General features: G+C 34.4%; 3 protein-coding genes across 6 annotated transcripts; 1 reads left to right on the top strand and 2 right to left on the bottom strand.

The window, feature by feature from the left end:
- Nucleotides 1–2,451: 2,451 nt before the first annotated feature.
- On the bottom strand, nt 2,452–6,283 carry LOC110623664 (protein DETOXIFICATION 34). The gene is made up of 7 exons (XM_021768672.2): nt 4,465–6,283; nt 3,717–4,342; nt 3,510–3,566; nt 3,169–3,407; nt 2,932–3,050; nt 2,750–2,836; nt 2,452–2,655 (listed from the first exon to the last, which is right to left on the bottom strand). The coding sequence occupies exons 1-7, from the start codon at nt 5,077–5,079 to the stop codon at nt 2,596–2,598; spliced, it is 1,803 nt and encodes a 600-aa protein (XP_021624364.1). The 5' UTR covers nt 5,080–6,283; the 3' UTR covers nt 2,452–2,595.
- A 1,722-nt stretch (nt 6,284–8,005) lies between these two features.
- On the top strand, nt 8,006–10,509 carry LOC110615284 (calmodulin-binding receptor-like cytoplasmic kinase 2). Of its 2 annotated transcripts, none has more exons than XM_021757092.2 (6): nt 8,006–8,321; nt 8,624–8,889; nt 9,022–9,190; nt 9,287–9,376; nt 9,487–9,788; nt 10,042–10,509. In XM_021757092.2, exons 1-6 carry the CDS (start codon nt 8,081–8,083, stop codon nt 10,300–10,302), a joined length of 1,329 nt encoding a protein of 442 aa, XP_021612784.1. In that variant the 5' UTR covers nt 8,006–8,080; the 3' UTR covers nt 10,303–10,509. The 2 variants fall into 2 exon arrangements, with proteins under 2 accessions (XP_021612784.1, XP_021612789.1); XM_021757097.2 differs by having other exon boundaries at nt 8,007–8,321; nt 8,645–8,889.
- A 161-nt stretch (nt 10,510–10,670) lies between these two features.
- On the bottom strand, nt 10,671–18,315 carry LOC110611039. 3 transcript variants are annotated; one of them, XM_043949269.1, is made up of 14 exons: nt 18,034–18,315; nt 17,475–17,533; nt 17,084–17,192; nt 16,739–16,836; nt 16,370–16,438; nt 14,961–15,530; nt 13,843–14,378; nt 13,526–13,590; nt 13,034–13,113; nt 12,532–12,636; nt 12,165–12,304; nt 11,942–12,070; nt 11,286–11,438; nt 10,671–11,203 (listed from the first exon to the last, which is right to left on the bottom strand). In XM_043949269.1, the coding sequence occupies exons 1-14, from the start codon at nt 18,215–18,217 to the stop codon at nt 11,065–11,067; spliced, it is 2,436 nt and encodes an 811-aa protein (XP_043805204.1). In that variant the 5' UTR covers nt 18,218–18,315; the 3' UTR covers nt 10,671–11,064. The 3 variants fall into 3 exon arrangements, with proteins under 3 accessions (XP_043805204.1, XP_043805206.1, XP_043805205.1); XM_043949271.1 differs by lacking the exon at nt 18,034–18,315 and adding an exon at nt 17,632–18,026; XM_043949270.1 differs by lacking the exon at nt 17,475–17,533 and having other exon boundaries at nt 18,034–18,192.
- Between the last annotated feature and the right edge of the window lie 25 nt (nt 18,316–18,340).

Here is an 18,340-nt window from a genome sequence, read left to right as displayed (position 1 = left end):
TGCATCATCATGATTAATTATTACCTTGTTATTATTATTCTCTCCACTATTTCACTATAATAATTATTTACTATCATCAAAAATACATTTTTTATAATTCATTTGATTAAAATTCAAACTTGATATTTTATAGGGTAGAGAAATCTAGCATAATTCAATGTCATATGGGCAAAATGAATTTATCACTCAAAGAGTCCATCACAAACACAATTTTTGTGAAAATTTTAAGGCTATTGGATATATATAAAAAGAGAGTAAACACTACCTCACAAGGTTAGCTCTTCTCACAAAGTCAATTATACAATACTCAATATTTTTTATATTTTGTAATATTAAATAAAAAATATTTCTAATTAAACAACAATTAAACAATTTCATTTTAAAACTAAGTTATCGCTCAAAATAAATTAGAAGCTATATTATAGAATGAGACCATATGACAAGAATTAATAATCTGGAATACGGTCCCACATCAAGAAAAAAATATTCGAACACACTCGATTTATCATCAAGACTCGCCCTTTCATGGACCATAATCCAACATATACCTATTATATCAGTAATTGCGGGTCACCGACCGATTAGTTAACGAAATTCATATTAAGAAATCGGTCACATTATCGCCAGATTATTAAAAATTATTATATTTACCTTCATTCTCTTATATACATAAATATTATTAAATTTTATATTCACTTTATTTTTTAATTTATTGACTTAAGCGTCAAAACTATTATCGTGATATTAAAGTATAATTCTATTTTCAACTGTATCAAATATTATTATTTTCTACATAAATTTATTAACACCTTTTATTGTTTTAACATTGCTAAATAATGAAAATAAATTATTTTTTTTAAAATATTTTTTATATAAAATATTTTTTACATATAAGTTATTCATATAAAGATGTGGGCCATTATTTTTATTTATAAAGGGTTCAAATAAAAAAATATTTATGACTTATTATTATCAATTTATTAAAATAAACAAGCTAGCTTGCCCATATATTTGAATTTCATATTGCACAACTATAATAATTAAATCTAAAATTTTTTATTGATTAGCAATATTCTAGTAATTATTTTCATGTATCCCACTCCTCATTGCTCCCCCAGCCCATTGCCTGCCTACTTATTCCATATTTAGAGGCTATTTTAGTGATTTAGAATTATTATGTATGATAATTTAGTTAAAAAAAATAGCTTTACTAAGAGAATAAATTTTAAAATATATATAAAAAATACTATTCTCTATAAAATATTTTTTAAAATATATACTTTACTCATTATGGACTTAAAAACGCAAACAGGATCGATGCTTTTCTAAAATTTTAATATAATGCTATGTTTAATTTCCTTATTACTTAAAATAAGTTTAGAAAGTTTTTTTTTATTATTGATTTAGATAAATAAAAATTGAATAAATTATAATTAAATTTATAATAAATATAAATACTGCTGTTAATAAATAATTTGATCCTAAAAATAAATATTTTAGTGTAAACATTGCGTTCTGCATTGCCCTTTACTAAATATAGCCTTCAAGCTTTTGTTCCCTGATACAAGGAGGTGGGGCTTGTTAATGTAATGTTAAGTCAATAGAAGCTCACCCAATTGCATTATAAAATTATTGTACAATGTTTTTTTTTTTTTTTCTGACAGTGAAAAAATAAATTATAGAATAAAATTTGAGAGGCAAATAACTTTATATTTTTCTAGTATCATGTTTGATTGGGAATAAGTTAAGGAAGAATATTTTGAGAAGGAAAATAAAATTAAGACTTCACTTCCATTTTCTCTTCAAATTAGATTATAAATTATCTTTGTATTTATTATTTAAAAAATTATAATTATACTATTTTAAAAAACCAATTGACCTCATTTATTTAACAAATTATTTCAAATATTTAATTTTAATAGTTTAATCCAAAATTAAAAGATATGTACAAATTTTATATATATTTGAAATTAAATTAAAAAAATATTTTTTTATTTTAATAAGACGAGTTTCGCTTAATATATAAACAAGTTTTATTCCTTTTGGATCTTCAATTTTCTTTCTTCTTTGAACCCTCGACTAATCGTCGATTGAAATTTGAATGCAGTGAATGAAAATTAGGGACAAAAAAGAAGTGAAAATTAGAAAGGTTTAAATAATTTGAAGTTAAAACCGGGGGATAAAAGGTAATTAGTGAAAAGAAGGGGGAAAGGTCTTAATAATAAATACAAATGGGGATGCATCGTAATATTAGATTCTTAAATGTCCGGGACTGTGGGGAGAGACGGAAAGTAAGCATTTGCAACAGAGAGCTCCATTTTCAATAAATATCAAAAATCGCCCAAAACTTGACTATTTTTCTTTTTTTGTCCATCTAAAATGCAACGGTGCGGCCAACAAGAAATAAATAGAGAAAAATTATAGGAGGGAAGGGGAAAAGAAAAACAGCAGGCAAAGAAGAATGTACACACTGATTAATGAAAGTAATGCTGATATAAAGCTTGTACATTTGGGTAAAAAAAAAAAGATAAAAAATCAAAATCTACTACCTCTTGAAGAAACTAATTAATGGTTAAATACAGAGGTTATCCTACATCAGTTGTGTGAATCATCTTGTACACCCCACGTTTTCATTCGTTCAGATGCCTCTTCAACCTGAAATAATTCAGATCTTAATGATCAAATCAGCGAATCAAGCCAAATATTTATCTCTCTCTCTATATATAACAAGTGAAACAATGGAACTCACTTCTTTGTTCCAGTTGGTTTTACAGATAATGTAAACCAGGATTAGTGTCTGCAGAAAAGTCCCAAAAATCATGCCCATCCAAATTCCCTGTGGCAGTTCATAGTCATTAGATCTACAATGCTTCAAAATGTTCTGAATTTGATGATTATCAGAATAAATCTCCCAAGTTTTGAATGCAGTACCTGTACATGTAAACTTGTTTTGTATCCAAGAAGAAAACCAAGAGGGAGTCCAACTAAGTAGTAACAGAACAAGTTTATATAAGCTACCAAAGCTTGCCACCCTCCTCCCACAGCAACACCTGCAACGGATATTGCCAAGTTTTTCAAACTCAAGATCTCATAGTTTTAAAAATGATTTGAATACCATTGAAGAATTAATAATTAAGATCAGATTTTGATGAATGCATCGTTGTATACCTGATATCACCGGCTGAACACTATTTAGTATCATTGTTATACCCAGAAGGTATGCTAATTTGGCCACTGCTTTCCTCATCTCTACGCTATCAGTAAAGATGTTGGAGAACTCATTCTTGGTTGCTAAAATAATGCCTGCGCAAAGTATCCCTATAAGGAGACTCTCCACGCATGTGACAATCACAGAGTATTTTGCAGCTCTAGGATGTGCTGATCCCAGCTCATTAGAAACTCTAACGCTGAGAGAGAGAAAGAGAAGGCAATTTTAATTCGATAAAGGGTGTTGCGTGCATGAGACTTCTAAAGTTGCAAGTTCTTGACAAGGAATAAAAATTCAGAACCTTATAGCTGCATTGATTCCAATGAATAGCATGCCTTCCCAGCCATTGATGTTCATGCTGTAACAAGAAATTAAAAAAAAAAAAGCTATCAATTAAAATACGCATAAATGTTGAGGATTAAATCAACCAAACAAAATAGGAAAATTGCCACAAAGCATCTGCAGATGGTTTATAAAATTGATCATGCACAGCAAAGGGATTTCTCACCAGATAGAAAGAGAGCCAACAGCAATAACAGGATCTGCAAGGTGTCCAGTAAGAACAATTATGGTCATGAAATACCAAATCTCAAGGCAAATCATCACAGCTGAAGCTATAGAAAGTTTAACAAAGCCCCATATGTCCTTAAAGGCGTTACAAGAGAGACCCCTCCATCCATCCTTGCACCAACCAACGACATAAGCCACTTGAGCCAAAGAAATGCCCCAAGCTGAGACATCATAGGCTGCAGCAGCACCAGCCAAACCCCACTTGAATATATTAATGAAGAGATAAAGCAACCCAATGTGTATAATTAGAGCTGCAAGACCAATCCATGCCAGAACTCCAACCTTGCTTTGTGCCTGTAAGAACTTTTGGGTAGGGAAATTGATAGCCAGCGAAAACATTTGAGGGATCACTTGCATTGTAAATCTGCCTGCAATTACTGCTATATCAGCTTCTATTCCTAGGATCTTTAGGATTGGAGTGGCATATAAATAAAGCGGCAATAAGAAGAAGCATGCAGAAAACAAGATTATCCATGAACGTTGCATGTACACTCCAAGTAATTCTGTTTGGCCTGCTCCAAATGCTTGCCCACATAGCGTCTCAAGTGCACTTCCCATACCAAACTGCATTTTTATGAAAAGCAGCAGAAAGTCAATTGGTTAGTCTGTAGCTAGAACACAAAACGAAAATACAAAGAGAAATTGAAGAAAAAAAAATACAGGTTTTGAGGAGGAAATAATCAAACCAAGAAGCCAAAAGAGAAGTTGGCAATGACAGAGAGAGCAATTGCAACAGCAGATAGCTCAACATTTCCAATGTGACCAACAAAGATATTGGTGAATGAATTAACCCCATAATTGCAGAGGATATTAAACGCTATAGGAGCTGCAATAGCCCACAACTTTGAAGATTCCAAAAGGCAAATGTATTTGGCGTCCTCAAAGCTTTGTATAGGAGGATAATCTCCAACCTCATTATGAACCAAAGCGGAAGGTGCTGGGTGGAGATCTGTGGTGTCAAAAATGGAGATGTGATCTTGCACAGGTGAATCACTAAGTATAACGCCATCGATCAACGGAACACTGCCACGAGACACATTGTTTTCCCTGGGAAACGATCTAGAACTGGCAGAGGATGAACTACTTCTCCCCTCTGCTCTGAGTGGGTCATTTTCTTTATTATTCGCAATTTTTGCTCCCTTTTGATTCCAACCCCTTTCTTTCTTTTCTTTCTTTTCTTTCCAAGATTTAGAAATTTTTTTTTTATTAGAAATGATCTCTTTCTTGTTTGTTACTATTAAGAGGGCATGCATATGACGTGATGCAGCAGTGTTTGTTGACCTAGAAATGAGGATGGCCATGTAAATATGCAAGCAGCAACTAATATGAAGGAAGGAGAGGGAGGGTTGACACAGTCTCTTGGTTTCAGTTATTTGTCTACAGATACCACTGTTACTTTGGTTTCCTGATACGGTGCTGCGCCACCCACCATAATTGCTGCTGCATCTCCATGTAGACCCCACCACGGTTTAGTTTCATCCCCATTTTATAGCAGAATCACTGGTTTAAAGTTTAATTCGAAATTGTTTTTAATTTGAAATGATTTTTTGAAGTGTTTTTAGTATACTTCAATCTCGATTCAAAATTTTTAAAATTAATATTCTATGCATTATAAAATATAAATCTATTAAAATGTAGATTTATAAGATATCATTTATTTAAGGCCAATTGGGAGACTATAATTAATTTATGGCATCTATAGACTAATGGGTGAATAAAACTCACTTTGCCTATGGATTGTTTGATGAAATGCGTGTAAGAAATGTGAAGACGTGGAGGATGGTGATCTATGTGAGGACATATTGGCAATAAGACAAGAATCAGGTGGGCTACTTCTAATGTAGTGTCTTGGAACTCCACGGTTGTGGCTTGTAGTTATGGGCATGTTGTAAAATTATGCGAGTCTATGGTTATGTAGTAAAAGTTGGATTGATAGAAAGGAAGAAGGCCCAGTGTTTACTGCAAAGGCGTGATAAAACTGCTAGTGCACTTGAAATGCTTTAACTCAATTTCAGGTGCAAGGCCAAATCAAGTTGCTCCTGCTTGTAACTCAGTTCCAGGTGATAAATTAATCAAGTTCAACGCCAAATGAGCAGAGCAGAGCAGAGATCATACCTTTCGGCCTTCGCCTGTAAAGTCCATGGAAATCTGGAAGTAGCTAAATCAGCTTAAATGTCATTGACAAATGCGTTGTACCATTTTGAAATTAGTTTAGAAATCTGATTAATAATTATCAGTCATCTCTGTTACCAGCCAGAATTAACTCAACTTACCCATTTCTGTTTCATAGGTGTTGATGGAAGGAGGATTCCTTGAAACTGTGGCAATCTTCAACCACTTGCAGAACTCTGTCATTCTCCACTTCAACTTTGGTAATAATCATTGGTTTTTAATCTTGATAATCTCCATCCAACTGCAGAGGCCTGTTTTGTTGATTAACTTCTAATCGAAGGGATTAATTTTTGCTTACTGTGCAGTATACATGTACTACATATTGCTGGTTCAACGTCTATTCTGTCGCTTGGTGTCGTAGTTTAGCTTTTACAAAACATGGGAGAAATTTTTTTAAAAAAAACCTTAATCAAATTATTTTAAATAAAATGAAATTATGTATTACTTTATAATAAATTAATTTAATTATTTTTTTTGAAATTGTTTATTTCAAACAGAATAGATCAGGATTTGATGGGACATTGTTAAGGGCCCAGTGTTATGGGCCCTACATAGTGATACTTGGCATATGTGGGCCTCACATACAACAACCATTGTGTCTGTTGCCATTTTGGAGTAGAACGGAAGAATTTGTTTCCATCTAACCGTTATTTTCATGCAAGTTTTTTGGTGGTGAGAATTTTAAAAAAATATATAAAACTATAATTTAGTGTTAACATATAATAAAAATTATTTTATATTTTTTATTTTAATGAAAAAACTATAAAATTTTACTAAAAATTAATATTAACATCTTGAAAATTATAATGGTTTAAATATTTATAATATTTAATCTTTTAAACTTAAATTAACTGTTTTAGTTTATAATTAGTATTTAATATAATTACTAACGACAGTATGACTTAGAAAAGTGTAATATTTTTGTTGAAAATAAATTATAAGATTAATTATAGTGTAAAAACTAATGTTACAAAATTTTAAAAAAATATATTTATATTATATTATTTATTTATTTATCGTGAATATAGTAACAAAATATTTAAATAAATTGTGTATATTTATTTTCTATATATATATATATATATATATATGTATACTCATCACGCTTCCATATTTAAAAAATATCGATCCCATAAATCAAAGATAATTTACTTGTTTTTTTCATTTGAAAAATGAAGTAATGAATTTTAATATTATTATTTAATTATTATAAAATTTATTATTTTTATAATAAATTATTAAATAGAAAAATTTCCATTATATAATAAAAAATTACTATTATTAATGGGATAAATATGATAAAAATTGCATGGTGAATGTCGTGTCGCCCACATTTCACGAAATGGAGTGTATGAATGCCGTGCAAATTGGCCTTGATTAGAGAGCTTTTCAAGGCCGAAAGGACAGGCATAAGCCTAAGCTGTTTTCCACTTGCACCATCTCTTTCATGCTCTTTTCTCTACTTTCTCCCGTGTTTAATTTGCATAATTGAAAATGAATGAGCAAGGGAAAGAAAAACAAATTCATTATCTTTTTATTTAAATTAAAAAAAATTGTGTGATTATATTACGGAGAAGGATTCATATTTAATTTTAATTAATTTATTTTAAATTATTAATAAATATGAATCCTTATTTCAATTTTAAAATTCAGTAATTTAGTAATGGTGGCTTTTATAGTTATTTTAATTTTTTATTAATTCATTTATATGTTTCATAATCTTATATTTATTTTGAAATTTAACTATTTATTTAATAATATTTTTTTTGACAATGTTAGAAAGATTTTATAAGACTAATTACAAAGCAACCACATAAAATGAAGATTAGAGACTCGATCCCAAACAATGGACATCCGGAAAATATTTTAGGACAGCTTTGGCTAATAATGATAATTATTAACAAAATAAAATTATCATAGTAATAATAATAAAAAAAAAACAAATTAACTCGAAAATTCATAAAATAGTGGGTGCCGTGTTGCACTAATAACTTAAACGGCGCGCGTTAGCCAGGCCCACCTTTGAAAAATCAAAGTCTTATTTAGCCGTATCCTCTTACAACTACACTACCCGCCATTTCGAAATCGCACTCGCTCTCTCTCCCTCTCCCTCTCCCTCTCCCTCTGCTAATGATGATAGCTCCTCACTCCGTCTGCGGCTCCCGGAACGCTGAGTCCGACGCAAGGTCAATGCAAGACTTCCATTACTCACCGACTTCCTCATGCTCTGAAGCATCCACCGTCAGGAAGCGGAACCCGCTGGCGGTGGCTGCAAAATCAGTGGCCAGATCGTTCGTGGCCTGCTTTACACCGCCTGAAACCACCAACTATAAGAATTTCGACGACTCCGAAGAGTTCAAACCTCCCTCTGGTAAGCTCTGTTTATTTGCAAAATTTTTAGTGTTCCTTGCTTTACTGGAAGTGCCCTTCTTATTCTTTTTGTTTCGGATCTTTGTAGCCTACTAGTCTAGTTTAGAAAACAACGAAAAAAAAAAAGATATTTGAGTTTTAAAATTAGTAGGTAGTCGTACAAAACTCGATCGAGTCGATTCCTGGACATTTTGTTTCTGTCATTATTTTGGAACATCATGTAATATGAATTATAATTATAATATCATAGAATTATTTTCCTCTCTTCCCATCATTTTATTGTTATTAATTTCACGAATATAGCCAATTTCTATGTTATTTCAGTTGCATCCTATGCAACGGGATCCAACAGAGACAGAAGGCGAATTTCAGGTCGAGGTATCTATGGCAGTCCACAGAATTCAGTTCATGGAAGAGAACCAGGGAGTGTAAAGTTCACCATGGAGGAAATCTACAAAGCTACAAGGAACTTCTCCCCGTCCTTCAAGATTGGACAGGGTGGCTCTGGGACAGTATACAAGGGGAGACTTGAAGATGGAACCGTTGTTGCAATCAAACGTGCCAAAAAGGTGGTTTTGCTGTGTGCGCGTCTTTGTGAAAGTTACTAAGAGATTTTTTTTTATCTTTTCGGTCTCAAATTGAAGAGCTTAGTAAACTGGTATAATGTGTCTTACTAATTGTTCAATATTTTCCTTTTGCAGAGTGCATACGATAAGCATTTAGGTGTAGAATTTCGGAGTGAGGTTCAAACACTTGCACAAGTGGAGCACTTGAGTCTAGTAAAGTTCTATGGGTTTTTCCAAAATGAAAATGAAAGAATCGTTGTCGTTGAGTATATTCCAAATGGAACGCTCAGGGAACACTTGGATTGTGAGTTCTTTTTTACGTGATGCTGTTCATGTTCCTTTTTCTTGCTTCTGCGTGTATGACCTTAATCCAATTATCTCAAAAAGCAAATCAATGCAGGCCTGCATGGAAACGTTCTTCAGCTTGCTGTGCGCCTAGATATTGCAATTGATGTGGCTCACGCAGTCACCTATCTTCACATGTACACAGGTTTTCTTTGATGGAAACCCATTTTCTTTGAATTAAATCTCTGTTTTCCTCTGTGACTTTAAGAAACTGTCATGAGATATAAATGGATTATTTGTTTGCTTTTGTTGTAGATCACCCGATTATTCACAGGGACATAAAGTCATCCAACATTCTTCTCACAGAAAATTTTAGAGCCAAGGTGGCTGATTTTGGTTTTGCGAGAATGGCAGCCGACACTGATTCAGGTGCCACCCACATCTCCACTCAAGTTAAAGGAACTGCTGGCTACTTGGATCCAGAATACCTGAAGACCTATCAACTGACTGAGAAGAGTGATGTTTATTCATTTGGTGTGTTACTTGTTGAACTAGTAACTGGTAGGCGGCCTATTGAACCAAAAAGGGAAATTCAGGAGCGGATAACTGCAAGATGGGTATGATTTTCTTTACCTTCCCATCTTTGCTCAATTTTTTGTTGAACTATTAAATTGATGTTATGTGGTAAACTAGTAACTATAAAGTCACAGTTCTACAGTTACCATGGTATCCATTTTGAATCTCTGCTAGATATTCTCAAGTCCCATCCAATTATATAGGACCAAAAAATATTGAGTAATAAATAACAAGTTTTTTTTGTTCCTTTAAATAAGTTGTCTCTGTAATTACTTGGGTTGGTATAAAGCACAGGCTATGGAGAAATTCGCTGAGGGAGATGCAATTTCAACCTTGGACCCAAGGCTGGAACGTACTGATATAACCGACTTGCTTCTTGAGAAGATTCTTAAATTAGCCTCACAATGTTTGGCCCCACGCAGACAAAACCGACCAGGCATGAAGAAATGTGCGGAGATTCTATGGGGGATTCGTAAGGATTGCAAAGAACTATCAGCTTCAGATTTTCGTTCACTTTCCTCAAATTCAAGGAGCTCTTCAGTTAGGAAAGAATAAGCAAGTGTCTAGTCGAGATCTAGAACCCAACTTGCAAATTGTGAAGTTAGGCTAAATGGGTAGAAATGAAAGACGAAACCATTTGCTTTTTAATAGATACAATCTGGTTCAGGATAAATTTTCCATTCTCTACAATTGCTAGAGGGAAATATGATGGTGAAATTAGGTTGTACATACAAATTTCTATTATGATCTTTTTATCTTTTATATGATGATTTTCTTTTTATCGATGTAACATGCTTATACATACACATAAATAATCTAACGGTAATTTGATAATTTTTTTATCAGCAACCTGGTATGCTTAAAGAAGAAAGTTCACTGTCAAATAGACTTTGCTACAGCGAAGAAGCCACTATAACAAAATGTAAATAAGAAATTCTAATTATTAATACTAAAATAACCAAATAACCTTTACACAAACAAAGCAACTTGACCTTCATCATGTCCTGCTCTATTCCTCCTGTGAAACTAAAAGGAAATGTTTCTACCTACCCATCCTCTTATCTGATTTACCAAGTCTGTACAGAAAATTTACACTAGGGTAAAAAAAATTGCCGACTGAAAAATGGGGCATAGAACAGAAAGAATTAACAACTGCTTCAGTTGTTGCATTCTTTTTTACTCTGGCAAGAGCTGCTTTTCATCTGAACAAGCCTTGATCACAAATAACAGCTAATTTTTCTCAAGGCCTTGATTACCAGCTCATTTTCTTACAGAAGTTGAGAGCTAAATTTTGCAAAAAATATCTCTGTTCCCTTTCTATTCACCCCTGGCAAATGAATCCTGTCGGGTTAATGCATAGTTTCCATCTGGGGACCTTTGATTCTCACTATTCACTGTGTCTACTTTTGAACAAAGGAAGAAGAAGGAAGATGAATATATGGTGACATGCCACAAACTGCAAACCATTTCACACGCCAATTATTATTCTCAGCAACAGAAAGAGAAGGGAGAGGGATTGGGGGCTGATTCCACAATACCTGTGCCATATCCAGTAGCTTTCACTGCTTTCCAGCTTCCAGCTTATAGCTGCCATGGCCAGTGCAGTAAATCCCGCAAGTACAAAACCCCACCGAAATCTTCTCCAAAGTGTCTTGAGTAAATTATTGAACCATCCCCTAATGGTTTGCCATCTACAGTGACAAATATGATCAGTTTACTTTGAAGAGAATAACAATTAACTATTATTCTGTATAAACATGTGCACTATTGACAGTTTCAAGCACATGTATACCTCCAACACAGTAAGTATTAATGGAACAGTGTGATTAAGCAAGGTAAAAGCCCTTTCTGCACTTGCCTTTCAAGCTAGAAATAGTAAAATAAGCTGTGCAAGTTCTGGATATCTATTTATCCATTAACGTAAACCTACAGTTGCCTCACAATTGCCCATTTAGGCCTCCTTCAGTTCAATATCCTGTGCTCCTAAAAGACAGAACTATGATTTTATAGTAGTAAAGATCCGACACAACATGCCTCATTGGTGAACATTAAACAAAGAAGCAACCAGTTCTCCCTTACAATAATACCTCACTTCTGAGTGATAAAGCCATGTTAGAAAAACCTACCATAGACAAAGATTACAATCTGTTGATTGATTGCTGCAATTTTCAACTTATTGAGAGGAAACACTCACCTGGCAGGTACATTCAGACAGAATTCTGATGAAAAGGAAAATGACCTAAAGTGGGTGGAAAACTCTATCAGCCACCCAATAAGAAGACCAAGTGCACCAATTGACATCACAATGATGATATTAGAAGACCTGCAGAATTTTATAAAGATTAAATACTGAATTGCCATTTGTGTATACTAGATGCATCAAATGTGCTTCAACTGCTTATACCAGTGCTAAGTACCTGGTAGCTTTGGTTATGGCCATGAGGGCTGTAAGAATGGCAACAACTATCTGAATTGTTCTTTTATAAGCTTCACCAATAGTAGTTAAGTATACAAAGGTGCTCACCACAGCCATGAATGAAAGCCAAAAGTCCATGAACTGAAACATTTTCCATTTGAAAAAATAATATCTCAAAACCAGTGAAAACATAAGATTTCTCATTTTTCTAATAAAGTAATGTGCAAACAACAAAACTGGATATATCAAATATGAAGGTGTATGTGCTTACACACATGCACATTTGAGATTGTGGAAAGGGATGCAAAACTAACATTCAACTAGGAGAATGACTTGTTACATAAATGTTTTAGAAGATTAAGTCATACCTGTAACACACTAAATGATAACGCACACCAGGTGCCCACATCACAGGCATGGTATAACCCACTTGAAATTCCACTAGATGTGAAGAGCACCCATTCTGCAAAAGCCTGCACAAGCAATTATATGGTTTTTGGTAATGGAAAACTAAATAATGGTTCAAAAAGATAGTTTCCTCCAATAGCAGAATTGAATTCCAACTTTGAATGTTCCCACTTATCAGATATGACTAATATTTCCACATAACTCACCCAAGTATCTATTAGAATAGATATGTCAAGTATCACAAACCCCTCTCTTTGACTGTTAGGTAAACCAGTCTGATAATATAACTAAATGAGCAATTGCAGTAAGAAGTGTGGCAGATGACCTTTAGGCAGACCAGTGATATTGTATTAAACATCGCAAGAAATATTCATAATTCATCTATAAAATCACCCGAAATATTCACTGCCAGAAGTTTGAGAACTTTGTTGAATCAATTGAAGACAAAATGGATAGCAGTACCTTCTGCCGAAGAGCCCAGTATGCAGGAAGCACGGCTGCAGCATTTGATGCAATAAGAGCAATTGATTGCTGTATGTGCCCTATATCAGTTTTCAGCAACTTCATTAGGGAAAAACTACTATAATGCATGCTTTCAAGTACTGACATTTATTTCACATGCAAACTGAATATCTTAAAGGAAGGATCAGTGCAGATCAAATCTTCTCAAATAAGCCTCACCTATAAATATGAGTGCAACAGAAACAAATAACTTTTTTTGACAAACTGGGACTTCCATGTTGAACTGTTTGTTGATTAAATAAGATCATTACTTTTCCAGGATACAAGGGGCAACCTTGTAAACCACAAATTAGTCCATCTGATTACAGCTTTGTGAAAAACTATTTGATCACATTCAGTATACAAAGGAAGGGTTAGCTAAAGATGTCCCGCAATATCTTTTGTGACCCAGAGAGAGAGAGAGAGAGAGGTGTGACAGCAAAACATGTGTACCTCGATGTGATACAATTTCGATGCTACAGTCAAAGCCTCCATGAGTTCGATCACAAGAGCAAAAGCTGAAAAAAGGAAAGGAAAAAAGAGCAGAGTTACAGGAATCATTAAGGCATAGCAATTTGCTGCCAGAAATCTCCCTTTTCCCCTTTTTGCTTTTTTTTTTTTTTGGGGGGGGGGGGGGTGGGGGGAGGTGTCCCAGGGGGAGGAAACAAAGCAGAGCTTGGAACCCAATTGCCTACGCTATTAAGGCAGGTACTCAACAACTAGGCTGCTACACTAATAAATAAAGACAAAGCAAATCTAAGCGCCAAGACCTGTATGATGTCAATCCACTGGCATCCAAAGCTACTTTGCACTCCCCGTGAGAGGAGCATCTTCTAGGGCATCTCTCAACTGAAATAGACATGATAGTCTGGTCATCTGAAGTGCTACTGGTGGTATTTAAATGCCTCAATCCAAATGTCCAAGTTCCTTCTTGAACATAGAGGATGTAAAAATCGATTTTTTCTTCACTTGAATTATACAGCAAGAAAAATGCAGAACCATCACTGCTTCTTGTCCTGTTTGCATAATAATAGTCCCAATTGTCAAGAGATGGGGATCCACCAACTCTAGCATATATTTCATAATTTATCTTTGTATCTGATGTTACTCGGACATGGATGTTTCCTCCAGCTGCACCGCGAGGAATGCTCAAAAGAAAGTAAGTCCAGGAATTATCTGATTCTCCACCATTTGTGGCATTACTAGAAAGGGGCTCAAGAGGAAAATTAGCTGAATCTGGCGACACCTTTCCACTGACTGGCAAATAATAGGATTCAAAGGGGGAGGAATCTCTCCTGAGAACTGTCTGCATACAACCAGTCTCAGATTGTAAATAAAACTACTTGTGGATAACTTCAAGCATAGAACCAAAGAAAAAGCTACAAAATAATATCTCTAAATTAACTCTATTTTAAAGCAAGAAAAATATCAACCTCAGAATACACATAAAATAAGTCAACTTGCTTATTCTGACATATGGAACAATCTTCCAAAGTTCCAATGTAAACTTTCAAATGAAATCTTAATCTAATGAAGGTAAAAGGAAAAGAAAATTGCGGATCAAACTTGGTTTAACACAATTGTTGACACCTGTGCTGCTTTACTATTACATTTTTGGCACCAACCAGAAGTTCTTTGGTGCAAAATAAGCTTAAAACATCCTGAAAAACCATTTCCTGCTCACTCCAGCAAAGAGATCATTACAGGATCCACGGTAGAAAACATACGCTTCACGATAAAATCTTTTCACCATATCATTTGATATGATCAATTTAAGCAAAATATAAACTTCAACTAGCGATTCAAATTTAAGAACGTAGTCGAGATCTGCAAATCAATTAGTGTTTCATAAACAAGAAACAGAGAGCACACATTCATCAAAACTTACCTGAAGAACATATCTTTCTGAGGTACAATTCAATCCAGCCTTCCCCAATGGACACTGATCCACTTGCCATGTAATGGAATAGCAAACTTGTATGCTACTATTTTGACTCCCACTGACTTCTTTAGAAAGATCAGGTACAACAGCAATAAACCAGCGTCCAACCTTTGGTGAGTGAATAACCAGAGGAGCCTTGTGTATGTCACCAGAATAATCATGCAGTGCCATCGAAGGCATTGCACCATGCCGTACATAATAAGTTAAATTAGTTCCACTAGCTTTCAAAGTGTTATTTGACACAGTTGTACTGAGACTAGCATTTAATGCCATAATTGTTAATTGTTCTGCAACTCCCAAAATCTCCAGTAAATAAACTTTAACTTCACCTTCTCCATGGCAAAAGGTCTGAAAATTTTTGCAAGAGACCATATTTTCTGTAGAATTATAGCTGTCAGATAGAAAACAGGAAAGTGAGTTAATCGTCTGATTGCAGTATTGGCCCCACATTGTGGAGGTTGTACATCCTTCCACACTGACATTTGCACTAAAAGAGTAGTCTGGGCTGCGGACAATCTGCAATGTCAGAATGTATAGTAGTTTCAATTATTTATAGTAATTACCATATTAAAGAATTCTAATATCGTAGCTATACACATGCACTATCTCCTATACCAAAAATCACAACAAAGCACCTGTGCTATTATCCAGAAATCAAATTCAAGCACACTTTCTAAGACTTCCAAAAATTTCTGCCACTCCACATGTTCGTCCATTAGTTCATTTAAGTGGCAATGAGAAGAAGCCTTCATTTTTACCATTTAAAACAACAAGATGTATAAGCCAATGCAGTAATCTCATCAATAAACTTCCATGCTACCAAAAATTCTTATTCAGAAAGCAGTTCTGATGTTGAACAAAAATAAAAACAGCTATTTCACTAGAGCTAGAGCTCCTAGCCTCCTACTCAATATTATCCTTTGTTAAATTTGGGTCAGATCTAACTCATCCCAAAAGCTAGCTCAAGGGGAGGAGTGCCTATGGCCCATATAAGGGGCACATTACCCTTTTCCCTTTTCACAACCGATGTGGGATTCAACACACCCCTCACGCCCAAAATTTTACTGGTGCGTGACATATTTATAGGAGACCCAACATCGGATGGGAGGCTCTGATACCATGTTAAATTTGGGTCAGGCCTACCTCACCCCAAAAGTTAGCTCAAGGGAGGAGTGCCTATGGCCCATATAAGGGGCACATTACCCCTTTCCACAACCGATGTGGGATTCAACATCCTTCAAGTAAAATGACTAGACAAACTAGCTACATAAGCATAAGAAATACATTGAAATAATAGACTTGAAAGAGACATCACACGACAGTTACTCATTAAGAACTAATCTGAATGAACGTACCATTTTTGATTGTGACCTTGTAGGTCCAATGCCATTGAAGAGACCAAGATACCAAACTCCAGGAGATATCTGAAAAGAACTTGGAAGCTAAACTGTCAGCTGTCATCAACCATACATATAATATATAATAAAATCAAGAGAAATAATGAAAAACACCGATCACAAATACCATTCCCTGATAATACAACCATTCCAACAATCTAAACCATTTTCCAATTAAAAAAAAAAAACAAGTGTGAGCCTGAATACAATGACAAATCATATTATTAATATGGATAATCATGCCTGCACTTAGGAAGAAAATATGAGCTTGAATATTTGGCACTTGTAAACAGTTCTTAAAGTCTATCAAGGCTAGAAAAAATTCACCTGTTCATTTGTCAGTTCCACCAATATATTTTTCTGCATTGGGTAGCACTGAACATTCTGACCTTTTAATCCTTCAAATGATGCATTTGAGAGAGGACCTAACATAGCAACGTTAAGATCTCTTTTAGTCATTATTTGATTTTCCTGGAGTACTGAAATTGAACATAGGTGAACTAGATTCACAATTGATTCAGGCCAAAAGTAGAAGAACAACAAAGTTGTGCAGATAACGTTAGCGTTTGAGAACTACAGATACAACACTGTAATTAAGAACTCAGAAGGCACGAAAAAATAAAAACAAAAAGGCCCATGAGAACAAACAATAGTAATTTGCATCACTTTTACCTAATTCTACAATAGAACTGTTTAGGACATCTGGCAGTGGTGGGCTGCCATCTCGGAAGCAAATCATAGGCAGTGTGCTTTTAGGAACCTTTGATATGCTTTTAGCATCCTGTGAAAATATTGAAACATAAGTTAATGGAAAGGCACCAAAATGGTTATGTTCAAAATTAGATGGTCTATAAGATGCAATTTCATCAGATACATAGAGGCAATATTTACAACCAACCGCACACTCTAAAACAGAATGGTGTGTATCACACCTCCAATTTATATCTACGTAATTGGAATTGACAAGAAATTAAATAAATAATAAACCCCAAATGTCAGGTGTTAGTAATCACAATGTCATCGACTGAAAATCCTTTAAATACTTCTTTTCAGTTATACTTACGAGTTCCACGTCCGACTCCACTTCTATGGACAAAGACGAGAACCACGGGGGCAAATCAACTGAAACAAGGCACAACATCAGAACCCTTAAACACTGGCTTTTCACAATCAATCAACTAAAGTTTGCTGCTGAATTTGAATAAATCAAAGAAAAGTACTCGGTGATTCAGCTCCTTCACTACTTGAGGAGTTCGATGGATTGCTTGAACCATTACCAATTAAACATACCAACTTACTCAAAATCACCTCAAACCCCAGAACCCAGAATTTTTAACTCATTTTAATGAGTTCCAATTTGTTACGAAAGCATTAAAATTGACCAAAACACATCTTATACAACATCCCAGAGTTCAAAAACAAAATTTTATGTCGAACTGGACTCTAGCAAAAGTAGGCAATCACACTGTTCAATTCATTGGGAAAAAAAATTTTAATACAAGTTAGAAAATTGAGCACGACCCTCCAATTATAGCAGCCAATGATCCTTGAAAAACCAAAAACAAAAGAGTGAGGGAATCAAATGAGCAGAAGAGTGATGTTGTTTCATTTGGGTTACGCACCTCGAATATAACGCAAATCATAAGGCTTGACTTCAGATTTAGGATACCTAAAGCTCGAAATAGTGAACGTATTGGAAAGACCCTGGTCGTTTATTGAGAGAGAGCGGCTGAAGAGGCATGAAAAAAGAAAGAAAAGACTTAGAATCGGATAACAAGAAGAACACAGAATCGAATTATCTGCCATTTCTCCCCTTTTAAGATTATTATTCCTAGAGATGATAGATAAGAGAAGTGATTTAAAAAGGGATTAAAGTAGGAAAAAAAATTCGCTTAGCATAGTAATTAAAGGATTAAAATTAGTTTATGA

The sequence above is a fragment of the Manihot esculenta genome, chromosome 1 (genome assembly GCF_001659605.2).
Source record: "Manihot esculenta cultivar AM560-2 chromosome 1, M.esculenta_v8, whole genome shotgun sequence".
In the NCBI taxonomy this organism is placed as follows: Eukaryota; Viridiplantae; Streptophyta; class Magnoliopsida; order Malpighiales; family Euphorbiaceae; genus Manihot; species Manihot esculenta.
The sequence above is the reverse complement of the archived record's forward strand: the minus strand, read 5'-3'. Positions and strand labels throughout refer to the sequence as shown.

What these genes read in the sequence shown, in the direction of transcription:
- LOC110615284 (XM_021757092.2), top strand. Translation starts at nt 8,081, where the DNA reads ATGATGATAGCTCCTCACTCCGTCTGCGGCTCCCGGAACGCTGAGTCC. An exon ending in GCTCAGGGAACACTTGGATT is followed by an intron (nt 9,191 to 9,286) that starts GTGAGTTCTTTT and finishes AAATCAATGCAG; the next exon opens with GCCTGCATGGAAACGTTCTT. An exon ending in AGCGGATAACTGCAAGATGG is followed by an intron (nt 9,789 to 10,041) that starts GTATGATTTTCT and finishes TATAAAGCACAG; the next exon opens with GCTATGGAGAAATTCGCTGA.
- LOC110611039 (XM_043949269.1), bottom strand. Translation starts at nt 18,217, where the DNA reads ATGGCAGATAATTCGATTCTGTGTTCTTCTTGTTATCCGATTCTAAGT. An exon ending in TGATTTGCGTTATATTCGAG is followed by an intron (nt 17,534 to 18,033) that starts GTGCGTAACCCA and finishes GCCTTGTTTCAG; the next exon opens with TTGATTTGCCCCCGTGGTTC. An exon ending in AGCTACTGGATATGGCACAG is followed by an intron (nt 11,204 to 11,285) that starts GTATTGTGGAAT and finishes AATGGTTTGCAG; the next exon opens with TTTGTGGCATGTCACCATAT.
- LOC110623664 (XM_021768672.2), bottom strand. Translation starts at nt 5,079, where the DNA reads ATGGCCATCCTCATTTCTAGGTCAACAAACACTGCTGCATCACGTCAT. An exon ending in GGAATCAATGCAGCTATAAG is followed by an intron (nt 3,408 to 3,509) that starts GTTCTGAATTTT and finishes TCTCTCTCTCAG; the next exon opens with CGTTAGAGTTTCTAATGAGC. An exon ending in AAACAAGTTTACATGTACAG is followed by an intron (nt 2,837 to 2,931) that starts GTACTGCATTCA and finishes GAACTGCCACAG; the next exon opens with GGAATTTGGATGGGCATGAT.